The 14,275-nt window shown below is 31.9% G+C and overlaps 2 protein-coding genes across 4 annotated transcripts; one reads left to right on the forward strand and one right to left on the reverse strand.

Annotated features, from left to right (window-relative positions):
* Positions 1–915: 915 nt before the first annotated feature.
* On the reverse strand, positions 916–7,008 carry LOC131671683 (uncharacterized). 3 transcript variants are annotated; one of them, XM_058948297.1, is made up of 13 exons: positions 6,855–7,008; positions 6,496–6,693; positions 4,744–4,934; positions 4,091–4,526; positions 3,711–3,859; positions 3,488–3,612; positions 3,252–3,400; positions 3,054–3,157; positions 2,783–2,918; positions 2,489–2,708; positions 2,247–2,417; positions 2,088–2,170; positions 916–2,019 (listed from the first exon to the last, which is right to left on the reverse strand). In XM_058948297.1, coding segments are annotated over exons 2-13 (1,896 nt in total). In that variant the 5' UTR covers positions 6,498–6,693; positions 6,855–7,008; the 3' UTR covers positions 916–1,889. The 3 variants fall into 3 exon arrangements, with proteins under 3 accessions (XP_058804280.1, XP_058804281.1, XP_058804282.1); XM_058948298.1 differs by lacking the exons at positions 6,496–6,693; positions 6,855–7,008 and adding exons at positions 5,680–5,993; positions 6,089–6,403; XM_058948299.1 differs by lacking the exons at positions 6,496–6,693; positions 6,855–7,008 and adding exons at positions 5,680–5,996; positions 6,089–6,403.
* A 2,598-nt stretch (positions 7,009–9,606) lies between these two features.
* Positions 9,607–14,174, forward strand: LOC131671684 (succinate--CoA ligase [ADP/GDP-forming] subunit alpha, mitochondrial). Its single transcript, XM_058948300.1, has 7 exons — positions 9,607–10,092; positions 10,871–11,106; positions 11,890–12,111; positions 12,258–12,362; positions 12,435–12,614; positions 13,467–13,601; positions 13,662–14,174. The coding sequence occupies exons 1-7, from the start codon at positions 10,056–10,058 to the stop codon at positions 13,740–13,742; spliced, it is 996 nt and encodes a 331-aa protein (XP_058804283.1). The 5' UTR covers positions 9,607–10,055; the 3' UTR covers positions 13,743–14,174.
* The last annotated feature ends 101 nt before the right edge of the window (positions 14,175–14,275 follow it).

Raw genomic sequence — 14,275 nt, forward strand, 5'->3', positions numbered from 1 at the left:
CAGATTACCTACTCCAAAATTGGTTAGTCGCAATCTAGGTGGAAGCGTTTTAAAAAACTAATCAACCTATACACTGTCTATATAGTTTAACTAAACCTTTGGAAGAAAATCACGACAGAACTTTTATAATCCTTGAGTACTGACAGAATGCTATGGCCGTGTCTTAAGGATTCTTCTATCCTTCCATACATATACAAACCAATATAAATCAATGGGTCAACTTTGCTTCAAGTTTTAACCGCGTTCAGTGCTCGTAATCCGAAAAAAAATAAACCGATAGTTTTTACTGCTTAAAGTACTGGGAATCAATTTTGGATCGTCCGGTCTATTAGTTTCTTCAACAATCAATGTTTACAAATATTGTTTCAAAAATATTTTTTAGATTTGAAAATTTGTTTACGTGACTGAATAGATGAAAAATGACAGCTCATTATTATTTTTGAAATATTTTCAAACATTTATTTTTATCGGATGATCTAAAATTGACTCATAGTTGCGGATAAACCTTGGAGCAAAGTCGACCCATTGATTTACATTGGTTTGTATATCTATGGAAGGACAGGGGGTGCTAAACACAAGAAATTGTAACAAACGACAGTAATAATAAAAGGTTAATAAACAGAGAAAACACAATTTTTTACTACTCAAAATATAATTGGTAGTGAACTATTTTGTTAGGTAAAATTGAATACTGTCAAATTCTATCTTGATATTTTCACTTCGTATAGTTATAATCGTATAATGCATTTTCTTTCAAATAAACCAACTTAAACAGTGTATTTACCTTTTAATAGTAATGCTAAAAAAATAAACTATATTCAGTTTCATGAACTCCTTATTTTACGAAATGAAAGTTAATGAACTATTTTAAATAATAGATAGATACAATTAATTGAAAGACAACCATTCATCAAAATTCATTTATTTTCAACCAATATTACACATCATTGTAATTTCATTCACGATAATTAATTTAAAAAATTGAAAATTATATTTAACAAGTTCATCATTTTCAAGTTGAAATATTTTGTGTCGTGAAAGTGATTTTGCTTAAAAATGACTATTTTTCTGCACGGATTTGGCAAAAATGTAATGTATAGACTAATTTACTACTCGCATAAAAAACATTTCAACGCCATTAAAGAACTTTGCTATTGCAACCGGCATCATGGATAAATATTGCTTTTTTGCGTACACAATGAAAAGTGAAAAATTATCATTGCTTAGAAAAATATCGACTGCTGATTTACATTACAAATTCTGTTGAAGATTCTACCAAGAATAGGTTGAACTGACAACAGCAAAAATGAATATTTTTCTTGGTAATTTTGTTCAGGTTCATGTATAACAATTCCTTTCATCTTTCATAAAAACTAAAAGTATAATCGATTTTTATAACAATGACCTCACTCTTTTATTTTTGATCTAATATATACAAATAATTAAAAAACATTTGACATTTTTTTCCGTACATTCAGCACAGCTCAGTTTTTTACGTTCGAAAAAATATTTCTGATGAATAGCTTAGCATAGTTCAGTTTTCTAATAGAGCCAATGTTAATTTTTGTATACTATACACATCACCTATTTTTTATTTGAAATAAAGTGCACTTGGAAACTGTACAGCTTTTATCAAAATGTTAATTGTAATCTATACAAATATTGAAACATGAACCATCCAATTGTAAAATACATAAGTTTATGGATATTTTTTCAATTGAGTGTGAATTTTACAAATAGGCTAACAATTATTTTTTCTTTAGCTTCATTTTGATTATTTTTTTATGCACAAGTTGAGAACTTACCTCAGTCATCTGTGAGTGAAATATACAAATACGTGTTTATGTAAAATAAAATCATTAACTTAAACTTTTAGTAATTAAAAAAAATTATGTCAAAAATGAAAGCTCCTTATAAACATACGTTTCAATGTCAACGCGACAAATAGGACAACAACTATTAGTGCACAACCATTGGTCAACGCAATTTTCGTGAAATAAATGCATACACGGGAGCCTCCTGTAAAATGTAAGTATTTATTAGGAATTTAATCTTACTAGTTTTTTAGACGTTTCAAGAATAATTACCGAACATCTTCATTTTCTTCAAACTCAGAAAGGCATATGGTACATTTATCAATAGCATCTTCATTAATTTCTACCGTTTTCACCTGAAACGAATTTTAATTCAATGAAATAACGTGTCAAATTTATGTTTCCCGCGATTACGCATTAACAAAGTCTTACCCTTTTATACTTATGTGGGAATGTATGATTTTCAATAGATTGTTGTGTTGCCCCGCCTCTTAGTGTGCACACTATACCTCTAACGTCAGTCATGGTTAAAATAGAAGACTCTTCTGAACGTGGCAACATAAAGGGATTGAATACCATATAATCGTGAACCGCTGGTTCAGACTGGAACAAATTTTTTCAATTGAAGAATCAAGAGGAATAAAAACATTAATTTAAAATAAAATATATATCACAGCTGGTGAAGTTCCGAAATTGGTAGAACTTCGAGTAGGACCACTTTCTGGATGGCTATAAACCATGGGTTGTTGGGGTGGTGGGAGGACTGTATTCGTAGATTCTGGTATCAGGCTGAATATATTATTTCTTCGTATGCACGATAGATTTGAATGATTGCAGCATGTACAAGCATAATGATAATTTTGTTGACTGGTATTGGGATAATGAGGAATGAATCTATTACAAAAAAAATAATACAATTTTAAATATTAAATAAAATGTGAATTAAAGTATTATTTTCTTAATCTTACCTATGAGTTCCATGTACTCTTCTAGAATGCTGGAAATTCTGACGCATGTGAAACCGATGCTGTTCTTGTATTCTCTGCTGAATCATCCACAATCTTTCCATTCTGGGAGACATTCTATGCATATGCATTCTTGTAACTGTAATATATATAAATGATATATTCAATATCTTTATATTATTTTATTGTAATTATATCTCACTTTCAAAATACACGCATTTTACGCTATATTTTATGCAATTTTTAAATATATTAAATTAAAACATTTGTTTACCTAAATCCATCACATGATTAGAGTGAAATGGTACCCCATTAGCATGAAATTGTGGCGGCGAATCTACCATTGGCCTCCAATCAGAATGGTGAACACAGTGTCTTCTATTATAAACATTTGATTAATAGATTAATATTTTTCCTTTTTGAAATCTACATTTCAAATAGCTCACTTTAAAAAAAGCTTGCAATGTCTTACCTAGGTCGAACTAGATTTACAGATTGGGGGTTTGGTTCATTGACTGGATTATTTACTAAATGTTCTTCATCTGATTCTGCTGTTAAATCTACTACAGTTACAGATTCAGTTGACTGGGAATTTTGTTCTTCTTGTGTTGATCTAGTTTGCTAAATAGAATCATTAATATTATATGTAACTTTGATTTACAAATATTTTATTTTTCTTACTGTTTACAATTAAAAATGTTTAAATACCTTTTTATCGAGATTGATTGTACCTACTACTTCTACTGAGCTACCTGCATCATCATCTTCACTACTACTAGTGCTAGAAAACCAGTCGAGCTGAAGATCTGGAGGAGTTGGTACACTTTCTGATCCTATAGTACATAACAAAATAGAGTCTTAATAGTTATATAATATATAATATAATATGAATGATAATTATCTATTAATAAGTGATTATTATTATTCTTACTCTGTGGTTGATTTGTATTTACATCATGGGAATTCATCACAGTTGTCTGAGTCGGTGTGTACATAGTTGTTTTTCTTATTTTATTATTGGAAATATTAAGATTTTCTGTACTTACAGGATTTTCTTCATAAGTTTCAGATTCACTTATGCTGTAATCATAATAATAAGTGTTTACTATTCCTAAATAAAATACTGGTGTCTAATTATAATGAATAATAATGCATAATTCAAATATGTTCATGACTTGTAAGCTGCAGAAGTGAAAAAAATTTTAAATGTAATTAAATTGATGTAAATGTTATGAGTATCTATATGTGTTTAGAAAATTATTTAAAATAAATAATAAAAGCATTATAAAATTATGTGTATAAAGATCTAACCTATAGGCAACAGGACGATCAATCAATCTAGATGGCCCAGCTATACTGTAACTATCAGTTTGAGGTTCAGTCATTCTTGTACGCTTTGGTTTAATGCACACTCTTTCAAATATTTGTGGCTTATCTTTTTCCAAAAATAATGCTTTACGTCTATAATTGTTTACATAAACTTTTTCTTGTGAATTATCTATTCGAGAAATGGCAGGTTTTTTTACAAATTTTTTCTTTCTGTTTTGACACCTTTTACAATTGCGAGAACCTGGCAGGTTATATTCTGAGGAATTCACAATAGAAGTAGGAACATAAGAATTGCAGGCATAATCATTACTAGTTCGTGGACGACGATGAAAGCGGCAAGAACATGGAACATCAGCTGTCATGTCTGTCTCTTCAACGTCACTATCAGCAAATAGCTGTTCATAGTCTATCTCATTCCCTGTATTTTATAAGAGTCATATTTCCAATATATTCAGTATGTGCAATCAAAAAAAATATTATTTTAAATTAAACAATTTGAAAAGTATTTGATAAAAGTTTAAATGTTTACTTTCTTTTTCATCTTATTATCAGCTCTCAAGCTTATTACTATATTTAATATTTAATAAGCATTAGAATTAAAAGTACTTTTTTTATTATGTAAGAAAATAATATACCTGAAGGATATCTAGAATGTGAAGCTGGTTCAGCTGTAGATGTAAATGCAGTATCAAAGATATCTGCTAAAGATGTTACATTTACAACACCCAAAGGAGCAGCTGCAGCTTCACTACCAAAAAGGTCATTGGGAGGTTCATTTTTTTCCTTTGGCCATGTATTTTTTGATTTTTCTCCTTCATCCATCATCCTTATGAAATTCAACAATGATTAATTATTTTGCTCGTTCATAATACATGGAATTCTTAACAATTTATAAAAGAATGTTAAACATCATTTATAATGTAAATTTTTAGACAATAAATACCAATAATTAAAACCCAATATAGTAACTATAACAAACTCTTTAAAGTAGCTATGATGAAATGATTAATTAAGACCAGTTAATTAATTAAAATAATTTTTTATAATGATAATGAATTTTGTTATGATTTAACAACAGTACTGATTATTGATGTCTAAAAGCAACATGAGCAACATGACTTCACAATCTGATAAGACAAAATAAAATGGGGCACTTCAACGCCACTAAGTAGTGTATAAAAAGTTCTTTAGATGAGTAGCGCACATAGAAATCTCAAATGAACATCGGTGTGCTTTCTCATACCAAGAATACATCCTTCTCAAGGGCTCTAAAAAAAGACTGACCGTGCTGCTACGTAATTTTGGCGTACCACACATGTGAAAAAACTTTGCCCGATGAGGAAAAAAGCAGTGAATAATGTGTAGCTGTAGTTTAGGATTGGCAACTGGTTCTTTTTCAGAAAAAAGAAGGTAATATTCTGACTAACAGGGGTTTGCGTACAACAGTCGAGCAGAATGATATTTGATCGAGAACGAAGTGTAAATATATGAGTGAACAGCAACGTAGAATGTTTGTGTATACATGTGTTTAGCTGAGCTGTGAAAGTATGTATGCGTGCACGGGCGCTTACCTTCTCTCGGATCTCGATTTCTTACAATGAATAATATAAGGCAACGGCGGAAATTTATTCAGTAGATCATTTCGTTCGTCTGTATGAGATAATATCTAGCTATAAATTATCGAAGAAAAGCAATCTGTTGAGAACTGCACGAGGAACGTCGAGAAGGGGCAGTCTACGAAACTGTACTGCTTTTAGGCTGGCGCTAGGCGACAACCAGAGACGACGCGTACATATACGTGTCTTTTCACTTCCTAGAATCGTGTGCAACATACACAGACGTTCTCTCGCCCTCACTCTCACACGGCAATGTATATTTTTATGATCTGCTGCAACAAATAATAAGCTCTGAACTCTTAGTCCGTTCTTCTCGTGTAGACGCTTTCATTGGTATCAGGATTGTTTCTTATCAACTTCCTACCGTGCTACTCCATCCAGACTTGTCCGCTCCACGGTAAATACAAACTCGCGATATATATGCTGTACCACATCAATGCAATAACAATAAAATGAATAAAGTGGAATAAAAAGATAGATAACACGCGGAGTTCCAGTTGCTGACGAATTATGACTGACGAGCGTGAAAACAGAGACAGCAACTAGCGCTCTCTCTTTTTTTCTCTTTCACTCACACTGAGCGTGTTTGCCTGTACTGTTGGTTTGGGCCGCTTGACTAGAGAGAGACGGAAATATGTATAGAGAGGAAATGCCAATGCCGAAGAAGAAAGAGCGACTACGCGGAGCGAGAACCCCTTGACAAAAAAAAAGGCTGGTGGAAACAATGCAATTTTTCAAACTGATGCAACTACCAGTAGTAAAAGAAATTACATTTATATACGCCTAGCGTTGTCTTTTTTAGATTTCGTTATGTTCAGTGTATTTTCGAATAACCGTCCGGTTGCTATGTCCCATTGAGAGTTCGTACGTCTTTCATTCATGTCCTCGCAGCTCTCTCTCTCTCTCTCTCTCTCAGCTCAGCTGTGCTCACAGATGATCGGACGCTTCCTCATAACGTAGCTAGTTGATCTGGGAAACGAGTTTTTAATGTTTACATAGAGGAAAGATTAGTACACACATGTAGCTGCTCTAAGAACTGAGCTATTAAAAGTTGAATATATATTGAAGAAAATTATATAATCATATATTCCACATCGGAGATTACTAGTTAATAGATTTACAAATAACACCTTTTTAAAAAAAATTGTGGAATTCTAGTCACTGTTAGGGTAGTAAACTACTAAGACCGTTAATAGTGAAAAGCTTAAGAGAGTGAGAGTGAGGATCCGCCCCCGAAAAGTGAAAGTGGCCAGCGGATCTCAAGCGGGCCTTGGCTTAACTCATTGCTCACTGCCTTGGCTAGATACTATTCCGTGCTAAAAACATTCTGTCTCATACCGTATTGTGGGTTTATTAAAGTAAGCAATGTCTCGTAACCATTATATTCAATATATTGACCGTTCAGTTACCTAGAATTTTAACCGTCTCTAAGGGCCTTTCTAAACTAAGGGAATATTCCTGTGATGTTCTTGTTCCGTGTGTTTTTGTACCGCCCGGAACATTAGTATAGTTCACCGTCTACCTCTATATGTATTAAGCGGTTGAAGAAGTACAAAAAGCGCAAAATATGCTCCGATTTCTAAACTTCTTAAACCATAGAGTATACGGACGTAGACGATGAACTGTACGAATGTTGTGGCAGGTACCAAATGACACGGAACAAGAACATCACAGGAATATTCCGTCAGTGTGGAAAGGCTCAATATTGGTCCAAATGATATATCGAATACCCTAATGACCCACTCTCCAACTCAAACACCCCTTACCCTAGTCTGCAAAGTGTAATGGACAGTGAAAAAAAATACCATTCGAAATATCTCTAATTGAACCCTCCAAAAATACTCATTATTTTAATTAAACCCCTTCAATTGTCCCAAAAAGATTAAAACCTATGATAATTTTTTCGTTTTTTGCAACTGCGATATCTTTAGTAATACTTAATATTTTTGCCAAGAAACAAGCAAAAAAATTGAACCCTTGCTCATTTTAATTGCACCCCTCTTACTTTTTCAAAATTATTAATATATATGTCAAAAACAACAATCTAATTTTATTGTATGTTCTTTCTAAATAGATGAGTTAACGCGTAACATACAATAAAATTAGATTGTTGTTTTTGACATATATGTTAATAATTTTGAAAAAGTAAGAGGGATGCAATTAAAATAAGCAAGGGTTCAATTTTTTGCTTGTTTCTTGGCAAAAATATTAAGTATTACTAAAGATTTCGCAGTTGCAAAAAACGAAAAAATTATCATAGTTTTTAATCTTTTTGGGACAACTGAAGGGGTTTAATTAAAATAATGAGCATTTTTAAAGGGTTCAATTAGAGATATTTCGAATAGTATTTTTTTTTCACTGTCTATTATACTTTGCCGGCTGGGGTAAGGGGGGTGCATAAATAACCAGTACAGGAGGGGTGATGAACTCAGTGGGAAATCAATAAAATTGATCCGGATAAATTATAGAAAAACTATACGTGATTGAATTTCGCTATCCTTGCCAATTAAACACAATATTTTCTATAATTTTTTCGTTGATTTTCCACTGAGTTCCGTCGTAAAGTAGTGGATATACTTTATGGAGGCGTTATATGCATATCTTATATTGGACGTGTCCTAAGATTATAAAAAAACTAATTAATTGCTTAACATCTAGGCATATCCGTCATTGCACAGGATAAAAAATATAAATATACTGTATTAATATTATTACAATTATATATATAAAATTTTACTATTTATTTTTTCAACATGATACATGTCCGATGTCTTCTCATATGTACACATATATCATAACTATATGTATACGTCCCTCGCGCGCGCGCGTGTGTGTGTGTGTGTCGCCTATGTATGTACATCGGATTCAAAATTAATTTAGTAAAATGAAAAGAATTATTTTATATGGTTACTATAAATATGATTTTCAACTAAACATATAGTGTATTCGTAAGAAGGGATACAGTGGAAGTATCACTTAAATGATGTTTAGGACGTGTAGAAGCGTATTTTTCGTAATTTTTGTCAGAAAATTTGAAAGGTACAGACATAGTAGTCTATGAGCTTTAAACGACAACTTTTAAATCTTATCTATATAAGAGCCATTATGTATTCTTATGTAGAAAAGCCTTTATTAGTCAAATTTCTTCGTTGCCTCAATTCTAAGATATTTTTCGATATTCTATTTATAATAATATAAGCAGGCTCTCCATAATAAGCTACGTGTTAATTTTCAAATTTTAAATTATAGTAGATTCATTTATAGCTGACCAAGGGTTTTGGAAATTTAGTATACCATATTTTTTAAAACACCAGTAAGTTATAGTAAACGAAGTTTCACAAATTTGCAACCACTTTCGCATGATTGCTAATACTAAAACTTAAATAAGTGAACGCTGTTTTGGTTGTAATTTGTTAGGAATGATAATAAGCATGGAGATTGCGGTTCGTCCTTGCTTAGAAAATACGTTTATATATCTATATTAAAAAAATAAATGACAGTTCTGAATTGTAATATATTTTTACGGATTTGTTACAGAGATCTAAAAATTAATACGCAATGGAACAATAAATTTCACGTGAATTAATATAAGTAATGTTTACTAAATTTAGACTTCAACTGAAGTAATTAAAAACTTATCTACTATAGTTGAAATTTACAAAATCCTTTAATGAAAATAATACTTTCATTAATACTTAAGAGTAATAGTTTTAATTAATTTATCTATACCTCAAATATTTCACCTGTATTCTCAGAAAAATGCAATAAATTAAAATAGGATCGCAAATAATAAATTATAAACACTGAAAAATGTGCAGAGAAAAATTTTTATTTTAGGTTCTTTACAGTTATTGTGACGATCACAAATGTTAGCGACGAGCATATAGTAAATTGACGGTTACGACTTGCGAGTCGCGCTCACGAGTTTGCAAAAAAGCTCAAGCTGTGCTTCTCAAATCATTTGCAAATCCACGTCTCAGCTGACTCGACCCGACCACGTATGAGAGCGAGTAAGAAATAGTGCTATTAGTTAGAAGAGCAACAAGGATAAGTGTAAGCTAGTCGAGAACGGCTTAGTTCGGGTTGGTAAAGGTCTCTTTCTCTGGCTGCTGCGCTGTGCTGCTGTTGATTTGGTTCGGACTTTTGACTGGCGCCTCCCCGCGATCCGAAAGATCACCGCGTGTAGTTAGACGATAGCATAGGGGCGAGCAGCTTTAATGGTGGCCGTCGTGCAGTAGCCAGCCACTAAGAGTTCAGCAGGAGCTGCCACAACGACCTGGATAATTTATTTTTCTATTTTCTGATCGGCCGGTAAGAAGTTTAATTGAAGGATGGCTGTAGCTGCCAGAGCGTTGTCTAAACTCACAGGTGAGTTGTATTTATGTCTGTGTACGCGCGATCTTGACTTCCCTTACCTTTGCTTCTATCCTTTTGCTCTTGTTCTCTTCACATCCATTTGCTGATCAGTTTTAATGAGACAGACAGAGCGATTTAATAAATTGTCGTTACACCGTTCGTGTTAGACCACTTTTTATTTGCAACCATCTCGTTTTATTCGATTCTTTTTCAACTTGATCGTTAACCTTGTACTCTGTCACTTCGCCTTCAAATAGGTCGAAGCTGACTTTTTCGATATAGAATTATGTAAGAAATCGACTAATTGTTCATATTTTCCTTTTGCATACTATTACTGACCTGCCAACTAGTTTTCAATTTAATTATGATGGTGTATTATTAAAATTTTTTCCATGTCCATAACTATAACCAGTTTCATCCATTTACAAAAACTAGTTTCTACTGACTTATAAATCAACGTATCAGAATCGAAATGGAAGCAATCCATATGAACTTTGATAGTTACAATGAATTCATTACACATGTTTACAAAAGTCATTAACAATGTCCCTAACCTCGTTGGATACTTTTCAATCAGAAAACCTTGATCTCGAATGTAAACCAAAAATGTTCTCCTATTTGTGAACGTTTTGTCATCACATGCATAGATGCTTAAATGAATTTTTTTGTTTTCCACCTCTATCACAATGTTCATGGTTAACTATTTCTATTTATAGCATCAACATCAAGTGTAGTGGGGATACTTCAAAAGTTCTGTACTAATGAAGGTCATTATTTTTTTATGTTATAGTTGGAAGTCGTGGTGGTATTTTCAGGTCTCAAATCAGGTTTAACTACACAGAAACCAGGAAGAATCTAAAAATTAACTGTGAAACTAAAGTCATATGCCAAGGCTTTACAGGAAAGCAAGGAACTTTTCACTGCCAACAGGCTTTAGACTATGGAACAAAAATTGTAGGTGGTGTCAATCCTAAAAAAGCAGGCACTGAACATCTTGGCAAGCCTGTATTTAAAAATGTTGCAGAGGTAAATGCATACTTTTTTAATAAAAAAAGTTTATCTAATCTTGATCTATACTGAATTTTAAAGTATCTTTCAAAATTGCATCAAATAAATTGATTTTTTTTTAATTTGAAAATTGATGTTATTGATTGAAAATTAAAGAAACTTTGTTTTCAACAAGATGTGTGTAAATTACAACTATCCTACAAGCTCAAAGAAAAACTAGCGCTTAAATTCACGCTTTTCACACAATCATTAGAAAAAGCTGTATCTAACATGTTCAGAAAAGAGATTCTTGTCTTTTGACACAAGACACTGGTTAGGTAATATACTATTTTAAAACAACAGGTGGGAAGCAAGAATTTAACCGCATAATTGTCATCGAGCATGTGAGAAAGTTGTACTTTCCGTACGGTATTGAAAAAAATTATTCTGCATGTTCTAAAACTTATCATGTCTGATATAATAAGTGCTAAAAAATCCAATGTAGATGTTTTTAAATTCAGCATATTTTTTATGAGTTTGGTACATTCTGTTCTTATACAAAACACTACTTGAGTGCTAATCTGTTTGACCTTATTGAACTCTTACTGCGATAAGAAAATGTAAATAACTGATAATAACATGGTTTATTACTTACATTACATGAATTTATATATGTATATATCTGTATGTATGTATGTATGTATGTATGTATGTATGTTTGTATTTATGTATGTATGTATGTATGTTTGTATTTATGTATGTATGTATGTATGTTTGTATTTATGTATGTACGAACAAAAAAAATGTTCTGAAAATATTCAGGCAAAACAAGCAACTGGAGCTACTGCATCAGTGATTTATGTACCACCACCTGCAGCTGCAGCAGCAATAATGGAAGCTCTGGACGCTGAAATGCCACTAATTGTTTGTATCACGGAAGGTGTTCCTCAACATGACATGGTAAAAGTAAAGCGGCGGCTACTAGAACAAAATAAGTCTCGTCTTATTGGGCCTAATTGTCCTGGAATTATTGCTCCAGAACAGGTAAATAAAAATTTCGTACTATTTGTTTTCATTCTCTAAATTAATAATATTGTTAAAACTTTATGATAAATTTGTCTGTTTTAATTAATATTTTAGCAATGAGATGTTAAAGTTATAACTTAGTAATGAGTATAATTATTTTTTAGTGCAAAATTGGAATCATGCCAGGACACATTCATCAGAGAGGTAAAATCGGCATTGTTTCAAGGTCAGGAACATTAACCTATGAAGCAGTAAACCAAACTACACTTGTAAGAACGCAAATGTAGTTATTATCAATTTTGTTTTAATACAAATATTTATAATATATTTTCTTCTTTCAGACTGGGCTAGGTCAGACACTATGTGTTGGTATTGGTGGAGATCCATTTAATGGTACAGACTTCATTGACTGCTTGGAAATATTCCTGCAAGATCCAGCTTGTGAAGGAATTATCATGATTGGTGAAATTGGTGGTAGTGCAGAAGAATTTGCTGCTGAATACCTTACTCAATATAATACTGTAAGTTATAATAACATAGATCTGCATGGTTTTGTTACGAGATGGCTGGAAGTTATTTTCGAAGTGATTTTCGGCATAGAAACCGAATCCGTGCTCAGAATTGCTTCATCCTGTCAGGTTTTTGAGTAATCCTAACCTAAAAATACAAAAAAATACAGTTTTTCGCTATATTTAAGCAGCAATAACTTAACCAACTTTCATTATATTTGAAATCTGATAAAACCATCAGAAAGAACAACTTTTCAGCTTTCCATTTCACTATTACATTTATAATTTTGGTTTTTGTAACCGGAAATATCACTAATTTAAAAAGAAATTGCAGGTTTTGTAATAACAGATATATGAAGGGAAATAATAATAGAACAAAATTTGTTTTTCATTTTTATTTCTGATGAACGAGAGAATAGCAGAGTCCTACCTCCTATCAATAAGGAAATTATTCATATCCTATCTTTTTTCCTTTATGTCGGTCATTACGAAACCTGTAATTTTTTTTCAATAATAATTTTCAATAATAATTCAACAATAATAATAATGATGGCGACATTTCCAGTTAAAAAAAATCATAAATATAAATAGCGAAATAGAAAAATAGAAAGTTGTACTTTTTTATGGTTTTGTCAGATTTGAAAAATAATGAAAGTTGATGAAGTTATTGGTATTCAAATATAAAAAACCTGACGTGATGGAGTAATTCTGAGACCCAATTTGGTTTCTATATCAAAAATTATTTCGGAAATAACTATCAGCATTTTCATAACAATCTCAACTTCATATTTTGCAGATCTATGAAATCGATTGTTATCAAGTCATGTCGATTTTTATGTATATCATGCATTTTTTCTATTTTAGGGATCGAAAGCTAAACCTGTTGTATCATTCATTGCTGGTGTCACAGCTCCACCAGGAAGAAGAATGGGTCACGCTGGTGCCATCATTTCTGGAGGAAAAGGCGGGGCTCAAGATAAAATTAATGCACTAGAAAAGGTATTTAGAAATACAAAACACATGTTTGTAAAAAAAAGTAAATTTTAAAAATTCTTATAGGCTGGCGTTATTGTAACTAGGAGCCCTGCGCAAATGGGAAACACACTATTGAAAGAAATGTGTCGTCGCGGTCTTGCTTAAATTACGAGTTTAAAATTTTTACTGAGAAAAAATTGAAAAAACTGTAGTTTATCTCAGTGTCCATGTATACTCGTGAAATAAATTAAACGCATCCTTCCGAAATTGTCATTAAAACAGTGTTGGTGGCGTAAGCAGAGGAATTAATATGGGGCATAAACTAATAATACTCTATTCACTACATTATTATAAAAATGAGTCGCTATTGCTTCACTATCACATTTCAATCAGTTGGCTTTTAAAGTTGGAGTAATTGCGGTGCACTCATTTTATTTTTGCGCTGTACAGTGCCAGTATGGTTGATAGAGTTCTGCAACAATTATTCATAATTCTCATCTTCAAATAAGACATAGCTGAGAAATTGCTCCCAGCTTATTAATGAGACTAAACGACAAAGTCTGTTCTAACATGTTTAAAGTTGAATATAACAATGCAGATATGCTATCTGCATACAATGGATGTAATTTTATTGTAAATTATGTTATATAATAAAATATGTCTATTAATATGGAGATTGTTATATATGAATAAAAATT

The sequence above is a fragment of the Phymastichus coffea genome, unplaced genomic scaffold, assembly GCF_024137745.1.
Source record: "Phymastichus coffea isolate CEN01 unplaced genomic scaffold, Cenicafe_Pcof_1.1 PCOF00133, whole genome shotgun sequence".
NCBI lineage: Eukaryota > Metazoa > Arthropoda > Insecta > Hymenoptera > Eulophidae > Phymastichus > Phymastichus coffea.

Coding starts and splice junctions, on each gene's coding strand:
- LOC131671683 (XM_058948297.1), bottom strand. Junction 3,401..3,487: donor CAATCAATCTCGATAAAAAG/GTATTTAAACAT, acceptor GATTCTATTTAG/CAAACTAGATCAACACAAGA. Junction 3,158..3,251: donor GTAAATCTAGTTCGACCTAG/GTAAGACATTGC, acceptor TGTTTATAATAG/AAGACACTGTGTTCACCATT.
- LOC131671684 (XM_058948300.1), top strand. CDS start 10,056: ATGGCTGTAGCTGCCAGAGCGTTGTCTAAACTCACAG. Junction 11,107..11,889: donor TATTTAAAAATGTTGCAGAG/GTAAATGCATAC, acceptor GAAAATATTCAG/GCAAAACAAGCAACTGGAGC. Junction 12,112..12,257: donor GAATTATTGCTCCAGAACAG/GTAAATAAAAAT, acceptor ATTATTTTTTAG/TGCAAAATTGGAATCATGCC.